We start from the raw sequence: 24,901 nt of genomic DNA, 5'->3' as shown, positions 1-24,901 counted from the left end.
TGTGAGTAGCCGGGGGCTGTGGGGGCTGCTGCCCTGCGTCCCTATGAGGCGGCTGTGGGGGCTGTGGGGGCTGGGGTCAGGCTTTTTGGGGTGCTGGGCGAGGGGTTTGGGGCGTTTGCCCGCTGCTAAGGGCGCCATCAGGCATAGTGGGGTGAGGGTGCACGGCAGCTTGAGGTTTTCTACATCTTCAGCTCCTTAAACAGCCTAAATAGCAGCCTGCTTTGCGCCCCCAGGCCTGTCAGTGTAACTTTTCCCATATTTGCGTTTCCTGGCATCCCGCTAACCACCTCTGAGGAGGCAGAAGTCACACAGCCTGCGCTGGGACATCTCCCTGCGTTCCCCACACAGGCGGAGAGGCGAACGGCTCCTGCCTCAGGGGAAGGCAGCTGGACCTTGTGGCTCTCCCACATCTCACTGCTCTTTGTGGTATACAAAAGCAAACACGGGTACTTAAAAGGTCCGTCATAAACCTTAAACAGTTTTGCTGCACCACACAGATGTGAACTCTATTAAAATACTACACCTGTTCCAGAGGAGGTGATGGACACTTCCTAATCTCTGCTTCTAAGCCAGTGTAGAGGTTCAGCCTTGCCCCTTGCTAATACTACAGTCACCCTGCCAATAAATGCGGAGGAAAACTCACTCTCTTGCTGTACTGGCAGTGTATTTACTGCCTGCTTCAGCTGCATCTTTCTCATGGGGACTTAAGGTGTTACAGGCCTGAAGACTGAAATAATAGCAAAGGATACTTTCTTGCTTTTTAATGAGAAAGTGATTAAAGAGCAGATGCCCTCAGTATCTTCTCCCCTAAGTATGGATCCCAAAGATGTTTGATCCCAAGTATGGATCGAGCAGTTCGTCGCGTGTGGGTTCTTGCCCAGCTTAGGCCCCTACTTGCTGCAGAAGGTTCTGCTTTCTGAAGCAGTTCTTTGTGCCTTGTTTTATTTGCACTACCTGCCCACAGAGTACTTTGTGAGATAATCCCCAGGAGCTTGTACAAGCTATAAATACAGTCGTATCTATCTTGTGAAATGTGTCTTTTCATGAGGGATAATGTGAATTCCTGAAGGGTAGCGTAACAGTGGTTTAATAAACATAATTGTAGTTGTTGGGCATCCAAGGCCTGGTGATTTTATTTGGATAATCCTGATGTATTCCAGAGGATGAATTTCAAACACTCACTGTTTGAATTTTTTTTTCTTCTTGGCTTTAGAAGAACTTTCAAGACACCAGAAGATGATGCATGATGCACTTTGCATTGCTGAGGCAGGAAAGAGTAGACAGTAGGATCCTTAAGCATTCCCCAGCAGCTGTTTAGTGCTCTAGAGAGGGTTTATTTGCCATGACCCCTGTTGTTATACCTGATCCTTTCTCTTCCGTTTATCCAGCCTTTTACATCAACATAATGCCTGTTGGTGGTTCAGTCTTGACTTATGGCTACTCTTTCTCAAACAGGCCTAAAGAAATTTAGGTTAATTTGTTTATAAACAAACCTGGTAGGACATGGGATGGACCTGTAGGATTTGGACATGAACTGCTTTTGTACCACGGCTAAAGAAGCACATTCCTTAATATAATACGCGGGAAGGAGTGGGGTGAATGGCAAGAGCTGGCTTCTGGTGTGTTAAGTGAAACATGTAAAACTAACAAGATGCAATAATTAGGTAGCACCTAATGTAACAGGTTCTCCCTCAGCATGCCTTTCACTATGGGCAGGGATATTTATTGAGATCCGTTCCTGCGGTTTTTTATAAGTAACTGCAGCGTTAGTTACGGCTAATAGGTAATGAGTGTAAAAAGCCACCAGCTAGAATAATTAGCAAAAGTCATTGTATAAAAGTCATTCTCTGTTTCTTCTGCGCTACGCTTTACAGACTTGGGAGACCTGAGGCCAGCGTTCCTGGAGAACAGGACCTGGTTGGTTCTCGTTTTTGCTTGAAGTGATCTGTCCGTGTCACGAAGCAAATGTCAGAGCCAAGAGCTGTGCATCAGCCTCCCTGGTCGCAGCAGTGTCTCAGCTCCCGAGGTCCTTTGCACTCTTGGAGCAGGCTGATTACAGTGCAAAGCACAAGCACCTAGCAGCATTTTTTATGTGGCAAATCTTACATCCTTCTGGAAATTAACTGAAGGTGTGATACTTGCGTTTGAGGGAGAGATGCCGGTGCAGAGAATAGTTCTGAAAAAATTCTCAGAACGTATCTGGTAGTTGTGATACTTCTGATGCTGTTAACTGATAATGCTACCAGTTTTGGGGGGTCTGACTGTCAGCTTTGAACCTGACTGCTTTTACAGTCTACGAGCATTGACTTTGATCTTCCTGTTGAGGTCGCAGTGCCGTGGTATTAATTGCATTCTGTTGCTCCAAATGTTTAATATAATCTGCTCACAGTTAATTTTGTACCTCTGGCTAGAATTGTGCATGCTACATGGTGGTAAGTTAATAGACACTTTTCTGAAATTAATTCAGTCTTGGCTATGTGAAACTATAACACACGTTTACTAGAATAAATTGGAACTGAGAAGAAGAAACGTCTTTTGGATGATGCAGCTCAGGTAGCAAATCATAAGATCCTCTCACTGGCCTAATCAAATGAAGAAAAGATTTTAAGCTGATATGAAGAAAGTGGTGTTAGTAAGAAGCTACAAGTGTTTAAATGACCTTAAATAAACCTGTTTCTCCCCCGTGCCCCGCTTTGATCATCTCCTGACATAAATGCTTTGAAAGACAAGTGATGGAATACTCTGAACACCTGCAGATCCCTGGGGGGCTTCTTAGAGAAAAATGTTCAGACAGGTGAAACTTCGCAATATCAAGAAAATCTTAAGCAGGCAAAAGTGGAAGAGAACTTAGCGTGAGCAGGCTTTCTGTCACTTCTTTTAAAAATAGCAGGCTGTAGAAGAATAGCCATGCCTCTTCCTGAGCTGTAAAAAGTGGCACTTTAACAATTATGCTCAAACAGTTGTCTAGAGACAAACGGCAATGGAGCTGCAGCATACCTGGAAAATTTGGATCAGACTGCGACTGTAGGTGTCGTACATTAACCATGGCAGCATTCTGACAAGGCTCTGGACTTAGCTTGCTTAATTATGGCTTGTCATTTGCTTTGATAAATGTCCTCTCCTGCATTTGTGACTAACTCGTATGGGCTTTACAATAGTAGTTTGTCAACGTTAAGCTAGGGGATTCTCTCGGCGTTCAGCTGTGGGAAGGTTAATTGCAAGCACTGGAGATAATTTACGCCAAATAATGGATTTTTACTTTTTGACTTTCAGATCTTGTGTGGGCGACTGTGTCGGCGCAGAATGCCCGGTGTGCCACATGCCAGCCTGGGTGCAAGATGTGCAGATAAACCGGCAGCTAGATAACATGATCCAGCTTTGCAGCAAACTGCGGCATCTGTTGGGCGCAGACACCTCGGGTAAGAGCAAATCTGGGTCTCTGACAGCCGCTGAGTCCCGGCCGCTCTGTTTCCTTCCATGTGCTCTGTAGAGAATGAGCAGTGCAGCCCTGCTTAAGATTCTGAAAGTCTGTTCCAAACCATGTTTGGAAAACTTGATGTGAAGAGAACTGTCTGTATGGATTGCTTGTTCTTCAAATCTATTTTACTAAGAAATCTGCATGAGCGGGTTATCCATAATTCATTAGAATCTGTCTTTCAAAATTAGATGAAAGTGGGATATATTCCCAAGTCATGTGGCAGTTAGTTGCACACATCAGGGGCACAAGTTGTCATATCCTGTGCTCCTGAGGGAACACAAATGCACACTGGAGAATCACTCACTTCTTTGGGGGGCCCTTTTAAAAGATTAAGGCATATATTATCACACCTCTCACCTACTTGTGCACCAGTAATTTTCAGCTGTGGGTTTTTGCACACGGAAAGCCTCTCCTTGCCCCCTGCCTAAAGAGAGAAGGAGGCGAGTCTTAATTCGTTTATTTTATTCCAGACTCAAACAATCAGCTAGTCTGCTACAATGGCATTTTGTCACTGCTGACTGTGCTAGAAGATTGCAGAGATTGTGCTCCGGGAATTCATCTCTATCAAATTTCAGGCTGATTGTGAAAGTAGGGAAAAATGAAGTGAAACGAGCGTAGGTGAATGTGTCTCTTCTGTAAGCCCAGAGAGGAGCATTTTATGTAATACCAAGTTTTAGAAAACATTCATTTAGCTGTCAGATGCAGAGAAAGTAATTCTTTCTTCATTGTTGCTTCCTAATGTGTTTGTCTAAATAAAGGATTCTTTTTCTAAGTCTAATCCCATCAGCACCTTCGTGTTCAATAACGATGTAGCTCATTATTGGCATCAAAATAGATTGAAGTGATGAGACTGGAAGCCTATGTCCAACTGCATAGGAATACATTTTATAGAGATATAAAATCTTCCAGAGCATAGAAAACTGTAGATGATAGCTTAAATGGGATTTCAGGGAAACATTTTAAGTGGTGAAGGCTTGTTGAAAATCTAGCTGCAGGAGAATCTCTGAGAAGAGCTACTTGTAATGCTAAAATGCAGCATTTAACATACAGCCTGTTATGATTATTGATACTGTTTAGACGTTTTGCAGAACTTATGGCTGGAGTAACTCTTACAAATTGGTCTGAAATTTCACTGTGCTACAAGTTAAATAATGCATTCAGTCCCATAGCTCTTCGAAAACAAGCTTTGTGCGGTGTGGCTAAAGCACAGAGCAAGATGAGGTCCTTTTATCGTTCCTTAACATGATATCACAATTTTTATTGTGACTTAACGGCTGGCTCAAAATGGAAGCTTACAAGTGTTTTATTTGGAGCTAAAATTATGAGCTCATGTGGGAGCTTTGTATCGTACTTAGTCTTTGCCCTGTATTAACATCAGTGGTCTTCTGGATGTTTTGTAGTGAGGATAAGGGGAAAAATCTCCCAACTTCATTGCCGTGAATGGTTCAGACACAGGTAAATGAGCACAGCTCTAACAACAATCAGTTGTCTCGTACTATGGCAAATCACAGGATGCTGTAGCTTCAGGTTTCTGAGAGCAAATCCTTTAGGAAGTTTTGTCACTCATATCTCTGGCAAATCTGTCACTTCCCATAGATGTATGTCTTGAACTTAATATATACAATGTGAAATATGTTTGAGTTTGGAGAATCGGGGCTTTTCTTGTTCAGAAGCTGCTTTCAAGTTCTTACAGCACTACTTTTGCTATGTTCCCGTCAACGATGTTTTCTTCTCTCCTTCTGTTAGAAGGTCAGAAATTGTATTTTTATCTTCCAGTATGGAGGAAAGGAAATGAAGCAGTTGAAAAGGAGTTGAAATAGGGATCTCTTCATACGTTTGTTTTTTCTGTTTTGTGTATTTACGTGTCTAGTTTTGAGACAATTGTAGCTTTTCTAGAGGCATTTGTCTGAGAACGTTGTTGACACTGAAGTTTCTGAGGAAAATGAGTCACGCTAACCTTTTTTTTAATCCGAGAAGACTGTTCTTGGAGCCCACTGTGTGTTGTCTTCAGAAATGCACAGAACTGCTATGGCTGGAATGGATAGATTTAAGCTCACACATTGAACACTTCAAGTGTAAAAATCCGTGTACGCAGCTGGTTCCATGGTGTATGTTAAGAGAGATCTCACCTGGTGCTCTGCTGGGGTAAGGTGGGATAAGGATAGCTTTTTTTGGTTGTTGTAAAAAAGCAGCAGCAATTCAGGACAGTTTGCACAAAGCAGCTCATGCTTCCCTTTTAAAGGGAATCACAAGAGGTGACACTCCAGAATACTGTTGGGGGATCACTGGAGAGGAACTGGCAAACAGAAGGGACCTGGAATTGGCTAGAAAATAAATGCAAACTATCAGTAGCAAATGCTGAGTCTGAAAACTAATTAATTCATTAGAGATGTTAGACCCGTAGCATGTAGCAAGGTAAGAAGAGCAGCCTGCCCTTCTCACTGTCTGCCTCTGTACCTTTACAAGGATGGTGGGAATCCAGCTTGTTTCATAGATGGGATATCTGCACCCCAGCCTTTAGCTCTAATGTTGCCAAGTCCAAGACATCTTGAGAATTGTGGCTAATGGGATAACAGCTCCATAGGTGCCAATTCAGCAAAAGCCACTAAGATTTTTGGAGGCAGGCTAGCTTAATAAATAATTAAAATCCTCACAACCACAGAAACCAACCAACCAACCACAACAGAAGGGGAATTTTTTCCCTGGGACTTTTGTTGGTGGACTTACAGGTGAGAAAATAAAGTCAGGATTGGACAGTCTCCTGTTGCTTAAAGTTATTATTACTATTATTATTTATTTTTTTTCTCAGCTGAGCTAGAATAACATGCTAACAAAGCCTTGGTGTTGATAAACAACACAAAAGACAGGAGAAAAGGGAATTCTTCTTCTCTGTCTAACCCTGGATGTTTGAAGCATTGAGAGATGCAAGGACCAAGGTTGAGAAACTTACATGGACCAAGGTCTGTGGCAAGGCATTGTGTTGGCTCTTTATTTTGTGCCTTTATTATGGAACAAGCATTCATTCTACACACTTCAAATGCACCAGCTTTGGAAACCATTGTTGATATCGTTATTATTAGCAAGGCCAGCATTTCAGTCTAAGCAGTGTTTTCTTCCTCGAGACAGAGGAGGAAGGGCTTAAACCAGATTGGGAGAGGTGCCATTGTGAATGTTGACAGAGCGGTTTAGGACTTTGTCACCATTTTTGATGAGATGTGTTTGAATCTTCCAGTTTCATTTCAGTGCTGGACAAACACAAACAAATTTGTGTTACTTCATGATGAAACAGCCTTGGACATGCAAGCAATTAGCTACAGCATGCCAAGTATACCAGCTCACATTAGGCTGGTAAATCTGCACGGGCATGTATTGCTGTCCAAAGTTTCATTCATACAATTCTTAATTGCTGGTTTTAATAGAGAAAATCTATTTTTTGTTGTTGTATTTTTTTTTTTTTTAAAGCTCAATTTTTCTAAAGAAGTTTCCTACCTTATGTGAAAAATACCCCAATGAAATGTATGTTGAAAGGAACCTTGCTGGCAACAACACGTAGTCAGTTGTGGCAACATCAGATGGAGAAGTAATCTTTTAATTCATGGTTTATTTATCTCAGAATAAGTTCCAAATTGGAAGGGTGGTTTTTTTTTTTTTTTTTTTTTTTTTTTTTTTGTATTTTTTTTTTTTTTTTAGTTTGGCCAGGAAAGTATCAAAAATGCTTCATTTTATATAACTAAGAACATGTTTGATTAAAACCTCCAACGTGTGGAAGTACTCTGTGGCTTATCACTTACACATTTTGCAGATGTCTCCAAACTTTCTAGCAGGGAGATGATAGCATCTTTCTCCTGAGAGCATGGTTATTTTTGTAACAGCTGATGATCAGTATTAATAATATAGGTATTATTCCACTTCTAATCTTGTGCAGGGTAGAAGTGTCCCCGTCTCCTTTGGGAGGAGGAAAAAACATTAATCTTCGGATTATTTCACTCTCTTGTCTACCTTCCTGCAGAATTTGCAAGGCTTTCCCCCCACTATTTCTGATTCCCTTTTCAAGTGAAACTTACTCCTTGCATTTACTCTACAATATATAAAATTACAGTAATTACGGTGGGTAATTAGTAAGAACTTGTTGAATCATGGACATAGTATCTAGCATACTAGAGGTGAAGGCGGTTCATTGACAGATGCTCTTGAAAACGAGTTTCTAAATTCCTCAGATGTTTGGGTGGTATTCTTTAGAAAGAAATTGCCGTAAATTATCCCAACAACCACTTGGAGGTGATTTTACTTCATTCTTTATAATGTCATCTGCCTCACTCCAACACAAAGCATGTTATTTTTCTTTCCCCCCATCCTCTTCTCGTACACAGCTAGAACTTCGCAGGTGTTGGTCAAATCTTCTGAAGCTTGTGTTGATGCCTGTGGACAGGAGGAGAAATTCACTTTTGATTAGCCTTTATAGTATCACAGTTGAGTTTCTCATTTCCTGACGTGTCGGGGAGGACGCTGAACTCCTGTTGTAAGGGACTGCACTGCATTTCATGTGTGCTGTGACATTTTTCATAATAGCTAAAGCTGAGTTTTTTGAATAGCTGGAATTTCTCCCTCCCCCCTTCCCCTCCCCCCCCGTGTTGAATACTTAACTTGCAAAATAATCATTCTTCAGTGAAGGCACTAATGTTGCACAGATGGTACCAAAGCACTTCCCTTTGATTTTTAATAAGGGACTAGTTTGTCAAAGAGATTTCTCAACTTCTGTTCTGAAACCCATAATAGAGAATAATTTGAAAGGCACACAATGTGCATCATTATATTCCTTTGATGCAGATTAATGATAGCTAAACCACATTTTCTAATTGCTCCTTTTTTCCTGCTCTAGTCTGTTATTGCACTACAGCAAAACTTGGAAATGTAGTTCTCCAGTTGCAAGGCACCGCACATCTCCTATTTTTTGTCTACTCTCAGCCCTTTCAATACTCAAGAAATTGAATTCTATTAACTGTTAGCATTAAGAAACTTGTGTTTGTTGTGTACAAAGAAGCATAATTTAGAAAGCATTTAGTTAATAGTGTGTATATGGATGTTATGGTTAATGTGTAGCCATTGGTAAGTAAATAAATTGCATTTTTTTTTAGGCTGGTTCTGATACTGCTATTGTGGATAGTCTTTACACCAGTGCAAATGCTTAAAATAGAGAATTAGTAAGTCATGCTCCACTGATTTACCTTGTCTCAATGAATCTCTAAAAATAAATTTATGGGGAAACTTGTTATGTATTAATAAGCCAATTAAATCTTAATCATCCACAGTCACTTTTTCATCCCTGTTGAGATGCAGGCTCCGTTGATTGGCTTCCAACTTGGAGACAGGAAAGAATTCCTTTGGATCAATTTTTCTACGAGCAATTTTCTCTGAAGGTAGTTGAACTGAGCGCACTTAGCTACCAGATAATGCCCTCTTTATATAAACGAACATTTACATATTAAACTGTAACAGCTTCCTTTTAGTTTCTCAGCACTGCCTTTTTCTCTCCCGGCTCAGAGTCCCTTGAAGGACAGGATTTTCAGGGAGGGCAGATCTACTGTTTGTCCTTATTCCCTTTGGAGACATCAAACATCCTGGCAGAAGTAGCAGGAGCTTCCCTAGGTTTGCACAGCCAGCCTCTGGATGCGTGCAGGGAGATCTTTGCAGTCTGGATGGCCTTTTAGGCATGTTCCCGAGTGCTTCCCCTGTTCTTTTCCATGGCAAGTGGTTGCATGTGAGGAAAAATAATCCCAGAAAAGCATTTATTTGGTGTATTTTCAGCAGGATTTTAGTAACCTGGCTGGTAAGTCCCCGCTGAGCAACCAGTAATGAGCAGATCCGTTTAAGAACCCTCATGGTTGATTTTTCACAAGCTTTCTGGCTGCCAGAAGTGGCATATACAGAGCTTCCAGTGTAAATACTTAATTGTGTTACGCTGCTTTAGATCCTACATCTGAAGGACAGCGCCTATGATTGCATTTGTCTCTTGACTTTCAAGTCTTAGTGTGCTCTACACATCAAAAAGAATTCTGGCCATCACCAAATTGTCGGACAAATTACTTTTGCAGGCTGATTTCATTCTTGCTCCTTACTTGGAGATGACTGATAGTCCTAGCAAGGTAAATATTTTAGAAGGGAATCGCTGGATGTGTAAACAGTGCAGGCAAGACAAGTAAATAGTAACTGTCTTATATTTTGCATCCGTTTGCAATCAAGCTCTTTTTTTTTTCCCTGATGTTATTGTCAGAATGAAATTGGATATGATATCTTCCTGAAGGCTGGCGAGTTATGAGATTTCAGCCTCCATTTCAGTCCTTTTATTCTGCTTGCACCAAGCCCAGCCCTGAAGGAAAAGCAAATAGCTGCAGTTCTGTACTTGGCAATTATCTTGCCTGTACGGTGTGTTTTTTGTTAAATAACTAAATGATTGATTAGCTTGCCTCAAGCTCTATTCTTAAAGACACTTTTGGTCTGATGCCTTGCATATCCCTCTAGCTAAATCTTCTTGTGCCTCGGAACCTATTTTAATTCAATGGGTAAGTAAGTTAGTTTAAATCAAAAATGAGGAAACGTTTAACCTTGAAATGTTCCTTTCAAAGAAAAATGTGAGCGTGCTGTGCCCTGTCTTGGCGTCCTGGTACAGGAGAGACCTGGAGCTCCAGGAGCAAGCCCAGCGAAGGGCTGCAGAAATGATGAAGGGACTGGAGCAGCTCTCCTGGAGGAGAGGCTGAGCGAGCTGGGGCTGTTCAGCCTGGAGAAAAGAAGGCTCAGGGACAATCTGCTCCATGTGTGAAGGTGATTTTGTGATTCGGTGGCCACTGAGGGGACGTCTGTAGCCCTTGGTCTCAGCTGCTGCTTCATGTACAGGGTGTTCCTCTGTCATCTTGGCTATTGATTTGCTACATGCTGTGCAGTGTGACTTATGAAACTGTTCTATTGCATATTTTTAAAGTGTTTGAGATCATAAAAAAAAAAAAAAAAAGTACTTGGAGCTATTTACTACCAAGAAGTAAGGGCTGAAACGAGAGGACAAATTACTTGTAGGTTTTGTGTATTCCTCTGACTCACCTCCTGCATCTGTAGAATTAGCCAGCCTTTGTCAGGAACGTTTAACATTGGTATAAGCATTTTGGTTTTGATTGATTACAGTTACTCTTTGTGTTTTTCTTCAGATGAACTGTAATATCTCTTTAGAAAATTGTTTCTGTGCTCTTGTATACGTGCAGAGGCTACTTTGTTAAACCTGCTGCCAAAGACTGCTTGGGGAGGGAAGCGGCTTCTCTCCTCTGTACAACCTGGTCAGAAATCCCGTGTGCACATGCTGCCCTCTGAACCCAGAGAGCTGATGGCATTTCTCTGCCTGGATGCTCGCCTGCCCAGCAGATAGCTCTAGCTGCACTGGGATCCCCAAACTCCAGTGTTTTTTTTCTTCTTCTGCTGGCAGTGCCAGTTGTTTGCAAGCCATTGCGTGTCTTCAGAAGAAATGAAGGCAATCAGAGGTTCTATTTACTAACATGTCATAGGCTCTCATGGTTGTTGTTATTCTGATCTCTTTTCTTCCTTCGAGGTGTTCTGCTGAAGAGTACTCTCAATTATTTTTCCTCTTCCTTTCTCCGCTTAGATTCAACAGAATGTATGTCCACACCAACAGGCTCTGACTCTGGGAACAAGAGTAAGAAGGAACAGATAAAAATGTGGTTCAGCCCGAGAAGCAGGAAGATTCGGTGCATCCTGAACAAGGGTCAGCCTAAGGCTAAAGGCGATGGCCCTTGCCAAGACCCATCTTCGGCATATCATTTCTTTCCTTCCCCTCCTCACGAAAAACCCAAGCCAACAAAAAAGCCAGCGCAGAGGCAGAGTAAGAAGATGAAGAAAAAACGTCTAGCAGACATCAACAAAGTGTGGGGCCTAGGGAAACCTGAGCAGAAAGGAGGAGCTGAGGAGAAGACTTCCAAGGAAAAGTGTGTGACCATTTGTAGCCAGCCAGTCGTCCTGTGCACTCCAGAGCCTGATAGCCCCGAAGAGACGCTTCCACAGGAGCCTCTAAAGGAAGCTGACTCCAGCACAAATGTGGAGAAATTAGAAATTTCACCAGAGGTAAAATCCTCAGAGGAGAAAGAGAACAGCTTGGATGCCTGTCCTGCACATGTCAGCAAGGAAAAAACTTGTGCTGCGGAGGAATCCCCATCAATAGCAAATGAAACTACGCCTTTGAAACGTGGAAGGGAGCAATCCAGCCTCCCAGTTTCATCTCAGACTAAAAGGTGCCGCAGAGCTGAGGGGAGCAGCAGTGGGAGGGCAGGCAGGCAGGCAGCTCGCTTGGAGGAGTCACCTCAGGGCAGCCCCATCTCCCAGGCGACTGAACCCAAGACACCCGTTCAGGTTTCCTCCTCTGGATCAAAGCTTGCTGGCACTGCGATGAAGACGAGAAGCTCTGCAGCAATGAATAGTCCTTCGTTTCCCAAATCTCCCTCTACTCCCTCCACTTCCAAGGCGTGTAATCAAGTAGGAACACCACACAGTCCTTCTGTGTTCAAGTCCCCTGGTGGAGCTAATGCTGTTGCCCGAAGGAATTACAAAGGAGAGACTTTGCTCCACGTCGCTTCCATCAAGGTAGGGCTGTCATCTTGTCTCAGCTCTAAATGGGTCTAAAAAGATGGTGTTGTATTTAAAAATATCCTGAAAACCACTTCACTGCGTCCTGGCATTGTGGGGAAAGCTCACTCTGGGGTCTTTGTGTTGAGTGAGGAGCCTGCAACCTCTTTCTGTGCCTTCAGAAAGAAATGGCTGTTGGAATGATCGAAGTTGTCATACTGGAGAATATCTCAGTGTATCACAGTGTCAATTCTGCCTTTGGGCTCTGGGAAGCGATACCCATTCCAATGTTGTGGCTTCCTGTGCTGGGAAGTGGTCTCTGTGACCTTTTGCAAGGAGTATTAGTAGGAACTCCAGATCTCCCTGAGTGATCTCGGTCGGTTTAACTTGACCTGGTAAGTCCGTCAGGGCAGGATTTGAATTACTGACATGAAGATGACCGTGCAATTTCAGTAAGTTTTTTGTAATCACTGAGATCCCTATCTGACAGTAGGTGGCAGCTCAGAAGGCTCAGAAAACGGCACCACGGGATTTCCATGCTAAGCCCTGTGCTGTCCTCACAAGGGAGAGGGAGCACGAGCAGAGCTGAGGTATTCTCAGGAGACTTTGCTTTTATGTAGGATCAATGTTATTCAGTGACACCTGCTACTCACCTCGCTGCGAGTTATTGGCCTAGCCAAGTTCTGCTGGGATAAAACACCGCAGGCTTTGCCCTTTTTAAGGGTTAGCCTTCCCTCTTACTGCTTAAAAGCTACACACACGTGGGGTAAGCTGAAAGCTTACAGTCAGACTCATCAAACGCATTAATATGGCAGCTCTTTTCTGCGAGGGCATCTCAAAGAATTTGTATTCTGGCAATTTGAATGTACTTTGTGCTAAATCATAATATAGAAATAGCATCTTGTTAATAAACTGCCTGTGCTGGGAGAATTGATTCACCTATAAGCGTCCTGACATTTATACAGCACTTCTATTTGTCGAGACAAAGGCTGTTCTTGATAAATAACTGTGTCCTCTTTCAAAGGCACTCTAATAAGCCACTCCTGCTGCACATGAGACCTTTTTAAATGGAAGTGGCAGCTGGGCTGAGTTGAGTTCAAATCTCTTACTCGATGCCATTAATACTGAATTAGGGAGGAGAAAATGAAACATTGTCCTCATAGGACTCAAGAGCTTTAAAGGATAGATCTTGCCACCTCTCTTCATAAGGCTTCTGTATTCCTCTTTATTAAAGCACTGTTTACAAATTATTCTTCCCCAACTTTCTGGGAATTTCTAAAGAATACTGTTGCGACTGGTTGCAAAAGCTGAGCTGCCTTGACAAGTCTTCGCACAGGTGTGACTTCCAGCAGCACGCCTCATCCTTCTGTGGCACACAAGTTCCTCATCCCAGAAAGGAGAGCATCGCTGCAGCCTGCTGTGAGACTCGGGGTAGAGTGACGTGCCAGGCTTTGTGTTGCAGAGCATTTTGAAGATAAAGGAGGAAAAATTAGGCAGTTGGTGCTGTAGAGACAAATAAACATGGTACAGCTGGCCAAGGTTGGTAGTGTAGCCTCTCGGGGCTGGTGCAGGGCTACATTCTGCCTCAGTGGGCTGAAATGCTGAGCTCCAGCTGTGCTGGAGGCAGTGGGGTGGGCAGGCACCTGAATAAATGCTATTTTCAGTCCTGTGGGTGAATTCATTTGGGTTTCTTTTTTAACGTTTTCAATCGTTGAGCAAGAGGGGAAGTAGTTTCTGTTCCTCACTGGCTCAGCTGTGTAAAGCTCCTTTGTTTGTACTGAGATGCTCTTTGGTAAAGGCATGGTTAACTAACTAGGGCTCTGGGGTGATCCCAAAGTTACCATATCCCTTTAAATCTAGTTAAAATAAGGTGAGGAGAGTGGTCCTTTGGTTTTGGTCTTAATTTCCTTGTATCAGTTTCTAGCTACTAAACTTTTGATGCAACTGAGAAAGCTCTTCTGCTGTGTGAACCTCAGCTCCTTGTCTGTAAAAGGAGGTAATACGGATGAGGAGACGTGAGGACTGGGTCTTTCCAGAGAACTACTCATGATGGAGTTTGCTAATTTTTACGTTGCACAGCAGTGAATAGGTAATAGTGGCTCATCACCACGAATCTGCTGGGAGCATATGCCAATTGCAAGAAAACCTCTTATTGCATGCAAGTATCTTCATTATAAGCCGTGTGTTGCTAGATTGCTAGGTGCAGGAGCCTTGCTATTACACGTAACAAGTGCTAGGGCTGATGAATGTGTTCTCAAAGAAGCTGCTCTTGAAAATACTGGGTTTTATCCTGTATGTATATTCCCATTGTGCCTTTAAAAATAGCCCTGTCAGATCTTTGGTTTCCAGAAGTTTTTCTATATTTCTCTTCCAGTTGTGCTACAGGTGGATTTTTCTCCTTGTTTCCACAGCCAGCAATATTTTTCCCTGTGTGTAGTGAGAAAGAGTCTTAGAACAGCCACCCTGTCCCCACAGTGAAACAGTCTTATTCTCTAGGACTCAATTAATTAGAAAAATAAATATCTGTACCATTTTCATTAGCTGTTAGGGTCTAATACTCTGAATGTAACAAAAGCTCATCAACTTTTTTCTTCCTTAAAAGATAATTAACAACGTTATGGGGCGTTAAAATTAAGTGTATTGTGCTGTTTCAACCAGTTCTGAGGGATTGTCCCCATTTGCTACTCTTACCCTAGTGAGAAGCTCGGCGAAACCAGAATGGTTCTCGAGAAAGATTCCAGCATGGGTGAGCTCCACGCAGTTACCCTAATAACTTGAAATAATGCCTCTCTTCCCACAGCAGACAGCAGTTGTGTTCATCTTTCTCCATGGTCATTAAAGGTAAAAACTTCCAATTAGGAAGGATGCAAAACGTGACCTCCTGCACTCCTAATATTCTAAACTGGTGGGAAGTTGTCCCCATCAGCCCTTCCCTATAACAGTGTTTTTTCCCCAATAAAATAATGAGTTGTTCGCAGTGCCAGCTCTTACACATGTGACAATTAATTGCAGCACAGTGTGATTTAGCTAGTTAGTACAGAGTCTTAAATTTAGTGCAGAAATCAATTTTTTTGTACTTTGGGACAGCATTTCAGGTCTTGGTGCTGGCTGCCTTTCTTCTGCCCAGCCCGAGTAGGGTCGCTGGGGCTGGGCAGGGAGGAATGGGGAGGGAAGAGGGCACCAGAGTGGCTGGGAGAAGGTTTTGGCTTTTGTTTCCAGCCAGAAGGACCAGTTGTGGTTGCCTCCTGCTCCGGGAGCCCTTTAGATCTGGCAGCTCTGGCTGGGAGGGATTTCAGGAGGCTTCACCCGTGGTCAGCCCGCACTGCTGGACCCTTCATATCCATTATACTTAGCGCTGCAATAACTATTAGGTAATTCCTTGCGAGCCTGGGAGGCCGTTCTTCCTTTTTATTGCTTTGTTACTGGCTGTGTCACAGCACATCAGAGCTCGAAGGGGGGTGTCGTGAGCATCGGCTGGGATCCTTTTCCAGGTATCGCTGCCCGAGCCAGCTGTGCAATCCCTTGCTTTTGGTACCAGCCACGCACACATCTCACACGTGGGTATGTAAACGTGGTGCCAATTATTTCAAAGTGCTACTGGCACAGTTCTGACCAAACCGCTCCCAGGAGCAGGGTCAGTGACAGTGGGCTGAAGTTTGGTTCAGTGATGAGCTGCCTCACGGGGTCTGGTGTCAGCCAGGCATCCTCGGCTGCCCAGGAGATCTCGTTTGGAGAGGTTCTTGCAGGGAAAGCTCTTGGAGAGATGCTCCGCTTTTGGTAGACAGTTACTTGTATATTTTTAGGGACCTAAGGGGTGTATAGGACAGCAGCAGCCTGTTGCTGACTTCTGTTTTTCCACCTGGAGCAGCCAGTAGATGTTGTTGAGTTTGTATTCTCTTAGATCAGTTTTTGCCTTCCCAGTCTGATTCTTACTTCTGTTTTTTCAGCTGCTGCTGCTGATTAGTGCAGCTTTTTTGAGCTTATCAAGGGCGTTTCAGAATGTTTCAGGTTCTCAGGTACCCACCTGCACTTGGAGGATGCCAGCTGCATGTCTCAAGGATGTTCCAGGCTCCCAGGCCAGCAGACATCTTCCTCTCAGTATCTTTCCTCTTATAACCAGATTGCCTTTACGGTTGCTCCCGTCATGGATAGAGAAATAATTTCTCTAAATCTGAGGTGAGAAGCTCCCTGTTTCCTGGAAACAGTCGGAGCATTCACAATTACTCTGTAATTCACTTTTTGTCCTCTTTAACCACTTAGCGTGAGCTGTAAATAACCTAGTTTTCCTCCTGCTGTGCCATATCCTAACAAGCAAATGTATTTGGGTTTGAAAGGAGTTTTTTCTCATTTGTTTGACCTAAAGCTTGAAGTTTCTCATTTACCTTTGCGAACAAAGGGAGAAGCACTTGGTTGATGTGGTGCAGCTTTTTAGCTGCCTTCATCTACTGCCCTAATTCTTTGGGTCTCTTCCTTGAACTGGTAGAATATTTTCAGGAACTTAATTTAAAGGTGACTTTTGGGGAACAAAACCTGGTCCAAGCCGCGTTTCCTGGACTTCTGCCATCAGCATCTGCAGGAGCTGGACTCTCCCTGGGAGGGGGCGTGCTTTTAAAGCTGTGTAAACACCTTTCTCTGTGCAGATTAATGCCACGCTGTCTTCTAGACCTGCCAACAGATGGCCCCACTGCCTTTCCAGCTTCTGAGATTTTCAGAGCTCCCTTAAGCTGGAGCAGAGGAAGAGCCAACCCGCTGCGTTGTCTTGTTGTCACTGTACATAAGGTTGGTTACGAGCTTCAAATGTCCTTTGCTTTACTGCTTCCAAGCAAATAATTCTACGTTCTGTGGTGGTTCCAGCCTCTTCAGAAGCTGGTTGTAATTCATCGATAATGAGATTTAAAAACAAGAACTGTTCCAGATAGCATTCTTCTACGTGGTGTTTGTCCTCTGGACAACTTCAGAAGAAGCAGCATCTCCAATTGTTTCCACTCTTGCTACGGACTGCCAAGACAAGCTCTTAGGCTCCTCTTACTGCTATCTGGTGTTGTTAGGGCTCTGACTTGTCTTGCTGGGATAAGGAAACTCACGGGAGCATGGACAAAATCCATTTCAATATTAGTCGGAGCATAATTTTAGGAAGCATTTTTGAACTGGATATCTCAAAGCGATAGCTGGGGATTGGTGGAGTCTCTTCTGCTTTCCTGCTTGGGGAGGGAAGAAGTCTGGTATGTTGGCATTTGCAGCTGGGACTTAGCCCTCCTGGGTGCTTATCCTGTCACGTTTAAAATTGTGCAAAACACGGACTGACTTCACACATGCAAGAAATTCTGTCAACTTTGATAGACCTGGTCAACGTGCCAAGTGGTCACTGCTACTCTTGGGATCGCCGTCAGGTGCCGGTGACCCTCCTTGCTGGCAGGGCTCTAACACGAAGCAGCTCTGCTAAGGATCTGCTTTTTGAAAATGCCTGCCTGGTTTTTAGCTAAATACTCACGATATAATATCCAACTGGAGAGCTTCTTAGGGGACGAAGGCAGGTCCTCCTAGCATATGGCATAGATGTGTGTTTAACACTTAATTTCTGGCTGTGTTTCTTTTAATTTTGAGACTCTGAACGATGTTCTTAACGTGCCACTTGTAATCCTGATGGGCTGCACTGAGAGCTTCCCGTCCCTGCTGCCCCTCTGGTTGTGCAGTGCCACTTGCGGAGAGCAGCTTCAATTTCCACCCGAGGCAATGACAGATTTTTCTTCTGTAACAGCAAAATGCCAGTCTCCTAATTTTGTCTTAGACCTGGTTTTCGTTCTGCAGATGCTGTACTGTTGTCCACGCCAGCGACGCTTCCTTTGATAAAACTCCAGTGATGCTTTACAAATCAACATTTACATTGCTCTTCTGAAAAGCTCTGATACGCCAGTGCCCACACAAATTATTAGCTATGCTTCCTGCTCTAAAGGAGTACTGTTGAAATGTCAAACCCTTGCCGAACGTGTTTGCAAACTTAACTTTAAATGATAAGCTCAGATCTCGCTTATTATAGATAATTGTATCTTCTCTCTGTAGGAGAAGATCTGATGCTGATCACTGTCTTAGCTGCTTCTGAATAACTATCGAGACTTGATGCGTGTCTGTTACCTTGCAACCATAAAGTACTCTAGCAGCAGCACACACTTTAATTGCTCTGAAATGTAATGTTTTGCTGGGACATCCAGGCTGTGAATATAATGCACGAGGCTTCCCTCATGTGTTAATTTGCTTGACAGTTTAAAGCCAGCTTTTTTTTTTGGTGAATTTGGAGTTTACATTTGTTGCTTGCTGGATTTATTTCTGTTGAGCAGAGTTTGATGACTTAATATTTTCTCTAAGGAGCGCAGATTAAAGCTATTCTATTTATCAGCCTTGTTTCTTGGTAACAAAAAATGGGATTAAATTTATGTTTGTTGTATTTAAGGTTTAATTTATTATTTTCTCCCTTCTTCCTAAGGTATGCTGTGGAATAACAGGGATCCCTTGACTTGCCACTGCATGAGGGCACAGAACTCTGTATTACGGAATGAACTCTTTTCTTGCTTTAAGACCTGCACTGCAGAGATTTCCTTGCCTCAGCTTCTGCAGGAGGCTTCTCCTTGCCTATTTATAGTTGCACCTGTACACGATCCAATCTTATCGCTAACTTTGTTTTCTGCTTGCCTTTAGGAACATCAAAGCCTCACATTCACAAATTCTCCCCAGTTGCTTCCTTCATCTTATTTCTGCTTGGCCTCTTTCCTTTTTCTATAATCTCTGCATCAGTTTCTTGTATTTTCCACATACATTTTCTTGCTTATAGTAAAACCTGAATGTGGCATTTTTTTTTTTCCAAAAATCAAACGAAAACCGTTTTTTAGAGTAACTGTCAGAGAAAGTTTCTGGAAGATTCAACGTGGGTAGTAATTTTAGTGTAAAATAGAAATCCTTTTTCTTTTGACTTGTGGGGAAAAATTTCTAGCAGCTTGTCAGGCTTACTAATCTATTTTATCTATGCACTTTCTAGACAGTTATTTAGATGTAAAAGACAAAACATCCAGTTGGAATGAGAAGCAACTTCTGAATAAACCTTCCTGATCTTAACCTTGCAGTCAATTCTAGTGTGTGGATAGTAATCAGCACAAACCTGCCTATTTCAGGATTCTGAGTTCGGACTCTTATGCGCCTGATTTTTAGTTTTAAAATATTTGTGTGAAGTAAGTAGGTACTTTAAATGAGCAGCAATGAGAAATAGTGGTTCCAAACCAGTTGAGGTTTTGTTACCCTGACAATTCCCAAATGGAAGACTTACACCATTGTGTTTTTATTGCAGGTAGACTTACACAGAGACAACAGTTCTGTATCTTCCTTACCTTTTAATGATAACCATTATTTCTCAATTTTGCAGGGTGACCTAGGAGCTGTTGAACAGCTGCTGAAAAACGGGGCAGATCCCAATGTTAAGGACAATGCTGGCTGGACACCGCTGGTGAGTTGTAGGTTTCTTGCCATCTGTCCCTCTCTCCCTTTTAATTCCCTCCCTACTCTCATATTTTGCTTCCCTTTATACGCACTTACCTGACAAAGAATTGTGCAAGGTGGAGAAATGATAAAGTGTAAAACCTTATTATTAGCAACTATTGATCTGCCAAATCCACCTCTCCTTTGCTAGGTTAGAACGTGCCAACATATCTGTCTGAGATTCTGCAAATGCAGAAAATGTAACTATGCTAACTACAAAAGGACCAATTGCAGATAATTTAGATGTTCTATGGGTTCTTGATGCCCTTGGTGTTTTCTTTTACAATTTAGGAAATATGTGAAGTGGCTGAATGAAAAAGTATTGCATACTTGAATTATAGTAAATAAGTTTTTTTTGGTGATGACTTCTTTCTCTCCCAAAGAGTACTTTTGAGTGAGTCTGTAAGCAGGGAGGCTTTGTTCTCTCTGGTCTAATTTGCACACAGTTGGCCTTTGTTCAGCTCCTCTCTAGGCTTGCTGTTAGTGCCAGGTTTCAAGGTTAATTCGTGTCGGGAACGTAATGCAGAATCCTTGCCTTGTCTTCCCTGGCCTTCTGCTGAGAGGTGTCTGGATGCATTGGCTGGTGTGACAGAGGTACCTGCTCTGAACTGTGTTCCGCTTGAGTTTGCTCTCCTTACTGCTCGTGGCCTTCCCCTCCTAGCACGAGGCGTGTAACCACGGGCACAAAGAGGTGGTGGAGCTGCTGCTGCAACACAAAGCACTGGTGAACACCACGGGCTATCAGAACGACTCGCCCCTGCACGATGCTGTCAAGAACGGGCACGTGAGCATTGCTGAGCTGCTGCTTCTGCACGGGGCCTCCCGCGATGCAGTGTAAGTAGATGTGAAAAGTTACTTTAGCTGGGGCACCATCTGCAGCCTCTAGGGTGTGTGTTAAGTAAATAAGAAGCAAAGCTAGTAATAATGTGATTATTAGAAGTGGTGGTGGTGGTGTAAAATGCGTGTTCTGTTATGCTTGTATCCCCCTTTTCAAGGTAGGTGTTTCCATTTGAACTTTGTCTGAAGCTTTTCTGAGAATGTCATAAGTAGCTGGAGAATTGGAGACCAAAGTAGGAAAGTAACAAAACATATTTACCCAATTTTCACCCTTTTCTGTTGGCATCTTGTTACAGCTACTGTCAGATACGGGATGCTGAACTATATGAGCTTTGAACTGCTACAGCTGTTTTTCTCTTTTACTTTCCTTACACTACGTGCTAGCAGAATGTGTTTCAGTCCAGTCTCTTTTAACTTGTTAAGTGGCATAGACAAACTGAGGTTTGTGAAGGTTTTTTTCTTCTTTTTTTTTTTTTTTTGTCATTTCAAAGCACTAATCCTTGGTACACTTCCTAATTCCTAAAAGGCTTAGGCACGTTCTCAGTGAATCTGTGTTGATATTCCTGCTGAAGATTTTGGCATTTATGTATAGGAAGTGCTAAAGTGTATGTTAGGTAAGGAATAACCCTGCAAACTCTTATTATATCAGGTGCTAAATGTAGTTTTAGGTGTTGTAGTGTTGCTGTTATGCCAGGAGCTTTATATATTAAAAATTGAGTCTAACACATGTCAATAGGGGCGTGTGTGTATAAAGTAACAAGACAGGATGAAGTCTTGCATGACATGAATTTCCTTGCCAGGAGCATAAAGGAACATAAACACGTTCAGCTTAATCACTTCAACTCACAATATTCACTCTCAAAGATCGCAGAACGGAGGTATTCCGAGGAAAAGCGCAGGGTTTGCAAAAACAATCCTGGTCTTGAAAACATGGGAGTTGGAGAAGAGAAGGGAAAAACCCCACACAAAATAAACCACCAAAGCTGTGAACAAGTAAAACAAGGTTCAGTTGTTCATCTTCGCTTTGTTCTTGAACAACAAAGACCACCACATTACGCCTTAAGCTGACAACTTCAGAAACTCATTTTCAAACCACTTGAGTATTAGCCTCCAGTTGGGTGGTGCTTCCCACTTGTCTGCCTGGTGTTTGAAAGTGCAGCACAGACACCAGCTTTGCAGGCATTTGACAGGACTTACGCATGGAGGATTGGCGTGGCAGAGACTCCAAATGCCAGCAGCGGGCTTTTCAGCTCTCATCTTAGCCTTAGCCTCTACCACATGTGCTTAGACAAACTGAGATGAAGCCGAGCCTATTTCAGCTCATTCTGCATTAGCAAACATGACCTTCTATTGAAACAGGAGCTTTTTAATCATGGACAGAAAGATTTATGTAAATCTTAAATTCTAGCTTGTCTTTTCCTGGATATAGGTAATATTTAGTTGTGTATTAAAACAGCGTGACACAGGGTAGGTCACAGCTTGCAACTAGCTGCTGCTTGCAGTACTTTTAAGCATCACAAATGGCTTCTTACCCACTTCTAAATATGCAGTGTTCTTGACTTAATCTCCAGGGTGCTTGGAATCTCTACCATGTGGTGTTTATAAATATATATATTTATGTTTTTTTTCTTAAAATCTTTTGGGGAACATGTCTAGTCTTCCTTGATCTGTTTCATTCCTTTGGCAAAAATCCAGTCCGCCCTCCTCTGGAAAAAGTGAGGCCTCCAGATCTTCTGTAGAAGATTCTCTCTCCCTTGCTGAAGTGTTACTGTGCATGTTCCTACTGTAGTGATGAGGTGAGGATGCTTTTTCCATTTTACAGAGAGCATGAGAGACATAAAGAGGAAGGGATCTAAAAGTGAAATGTTCAGGCTTGAATAGTAACGTTTTACTGACCTCTTTCAAATGTTATCAAGAAACAATATAAATAAGAACAACATGGCTGAGCCTTCTGAAAATGTTTTATGCCTCCCTGTTTGACAGAGCCCTGCTAGTTTTCAACAAATTGGGCTCTGATCCTTGCCAGGACCATGACTTTGCAAATCTTTTTCCTGCCAGTGACTCTGGAAGGTATAGTACTAATTAAACAGTGGTTGGATTTGTCTAGGTAAGTGGATTTGAAACCTCTTCAGTATAGAAATTTTTTTTTTCCCTAGTGGATGCAGGAATCCTTATAATGAAGTCGCAACTCTGACAAGAAGCTTGCTTTTCTTCAGAGTGTTTTCCTGGATCCCTGAGACCTGCAGACCACAGCTGTAAAAACAGGAGGCGATAACAGGGTGATCGCTGCAGATAATGCAAATATTGGTCTTTTGGGGATGATTAGTTATAACTGGCCTCTTTGTACTTCATATAGGGTTTAACGATTTCCATGTTCTGACTGTAGGATCTTTAAAGTGGAAGTTGAGCAGTGATGAGCAGAACTTGCAGGCGCTCTCAAACATTTGTTTTACTTAGGAGTGTAATTGAGGAGTGCCTTAACTTTAAAGGCATGCAGTCTGTAAGCTAGGACTATCCCAAACAAATTTTGCTGAACTACTAAATCTTTGCATTAAGTCTTTTTATGAAATTCATTTTGGTTGTTGCGTGGACTCCCCAGGTGCTCGGTAAGCTAACTTTCAGCCCAGGAGAGGGCCCTCTTTACCCTAGCATATTATAGCGATTCATTACCTTGCGGGGGAGGGGAGGGGGAACATTTGAGTATTTCACTGTGGTTACTCTCTTTCTTTAGCTAACCTGAGTAAATTGTGAGCATGATAAATGTATTCAGATGTTATCTGGGATATATAACATCAAACTCCCCACAAGTGGCTGATGTCTTGCAGCTGTTTTGACCGTAGAAATAACTCAGTTGTGTTTTAATGTCCCCCGTGTGCTGGGGAGTTAATCTATTGGAATAAAAGCAAAGCTTATGTTAAATAGCCTGCTTAGAGCAGTAGTTTTGAATTTTACTGTGATGCTTGATTGTGCAAGATAAAATATTGTTGTAAAGTTGGATGGTGTTTAACTGCAGGCCTCAAGGCAGGTAAGATCTACTGGGCTGTAGAGGGATGTAAGATTTGCCTGGAAGCAAACACAGCTGCTTTTCCACGAGCCTCAATTCATGAAGCACACAGATAGCAGCACAAGCCTAGCCATCAGAGAGCTGAGGCTTTGCTACTTCAGATTTAGGTGGCCAGGTTTGCAGACACATCCAGAGCATCTCATTCTGAATGTACCTCAGTCCAGTCTCTTCCTCTCCCTTGTATATTAATATGAGAAGGAACCATATCATATGGAGCAGCTGCGTGTCTTTTGGACTAAGAGAAAACAGGTGAGAGGTACGCTTCTTTCCAGAAAGCTATCCTAGGATTTCAGTGTTCCTTGGCAAAATAACTTTTTGGAAATCTGTAAGGTTTAGTAGTTGTGGCACTTCATTTACCAGTCGAAGTTTTCACTGACTGGGAAAGACATGAACTGCAAATGAAAAATATTATATGGACCAGTGGACCTATTAATTGTCCCGCTGGTCTAGTTAATTTTTGTAAGTTAATCTCCTACACATAGCTAATTTATATTTTTATAGCTTTTTTCATGTGCTCACTCTCTCAACTTCTGTCTTTTTTCCTTGCTTCACAGCAAGCCAAGTGATTTGAAAAATTAGATCTGTGCATTTGCAATTTCACAGTACTTCCTAAATGCTTTCACTCAAATGGGCTATCTTGCCAGTTCTTCATGCACAATAAGTTTAGCATTAGTAAAAACTGTTGTTGCCCTATTTTTTAAGATGTTAGCTGTCTTTGAATAGTTGAATCTGATTCTCAATAAGCCTGTGGGAGTGCTTAGGGATAGACTGCAGTACCCAATTATGAATGGCAGAGAGGTAAAAGCTATTAAAACCTGAGAGTAATTCCAGGAGCTGTTGGACCCATGACACATAACTTTGCTTTTTCTTGGTCAGGACAGTGCAGGGACTTCACTGGCTACGTGCAAGATTGGAGCCTCCTGCTGAGAGCAGGTTAATTGGAAACCCTAGCCCTGTTTGGGTGTGTAAGATGGGCTTTCTGGCTACATGACTTCATTTTTCCTTTTGTCAGAATCAAAATTTTTTTGCTAATTTACCCACTCAGATGTGAATGCTGATGTGGGAGACCAAAACTGATCAGATTTCCCCATGGGGATTGGTGTTTTTGGGCCTGTGCTGGCACCTGGCTGCAGGGCTTCCCTTCAGTACTGAGCTCTCCTCTGGGGCTGGGATAAAGCCTGGGCTTTGCTCGGCTGTGGAACAGCAAATAATATTTGGTGTCAAAGTGTAGCAGCTAAAAACTCATGATTACGAAGTATTACATAGTGATTGCTTGCTTGTTGGTCACTTGTTTCCTGAAAGCTTCCTGAAACATTTAGAAGGTAACTTGACTTTCTTTTTGACTACAGCAATTCAGCTCTGTGGACTTTCCAGCTAAG

At 42.6% G+C, this 24,901-nt stretch overlaps 1 protein-coding gene across 1 annotated transcript in view; it reads left to right on the top strand.

The window, feature by feature from the left end:
• Window positions 1-3,327: 3,327 nt before the first annotated feature.
• BARD1 (BRCA1 associated RING domain 1) overlaps window positions 3,328-24,901 on the top strand; it is a 40,093-nt gene continuing 18,519 nt past the window's right edge. Inside the window, exons 1-4 of the mRNA XM_032190246.1 lie at window positions 3,328-3,419; window positions 11,124-12,115; window positions 19,509-19,589; window positions 20,283-20,455. Coding sequence (XP_032046137.1) covers window positions 3,368-3,419; window positions 11,124-12,115; window positions 19,509-19,589; window positions 20,283-20,455 — 1,298 coding nt within the window. The 5' untranslated portion in view covers window positions 3,328-3,367. The remainder of the gene's footprint in view (window positions 3,420-11,123; window positions 12,116-19,508; window positions 19,590-20,282; window positions 20,456-24,901) is intronic.

This window comes from Aythya fuligula, chromosome 6 (genome assembly GCF_009819795.1).
Source record: "Aythya fuligula isolate bAytFul2 chromosome 6, bAytFul2.pri, whole genome shotgun sequence".
NCBI lineage: Eukaryota > Metazoa > Chordata > Aves > Anseriformes > Anatidae > Aythya > Aythya fuligula.
The sequence above is the reverse complement of the archived record's forward strand: the minus strand, read 5'-3'. Positions and strand labels throughout refer to the sequence as shown.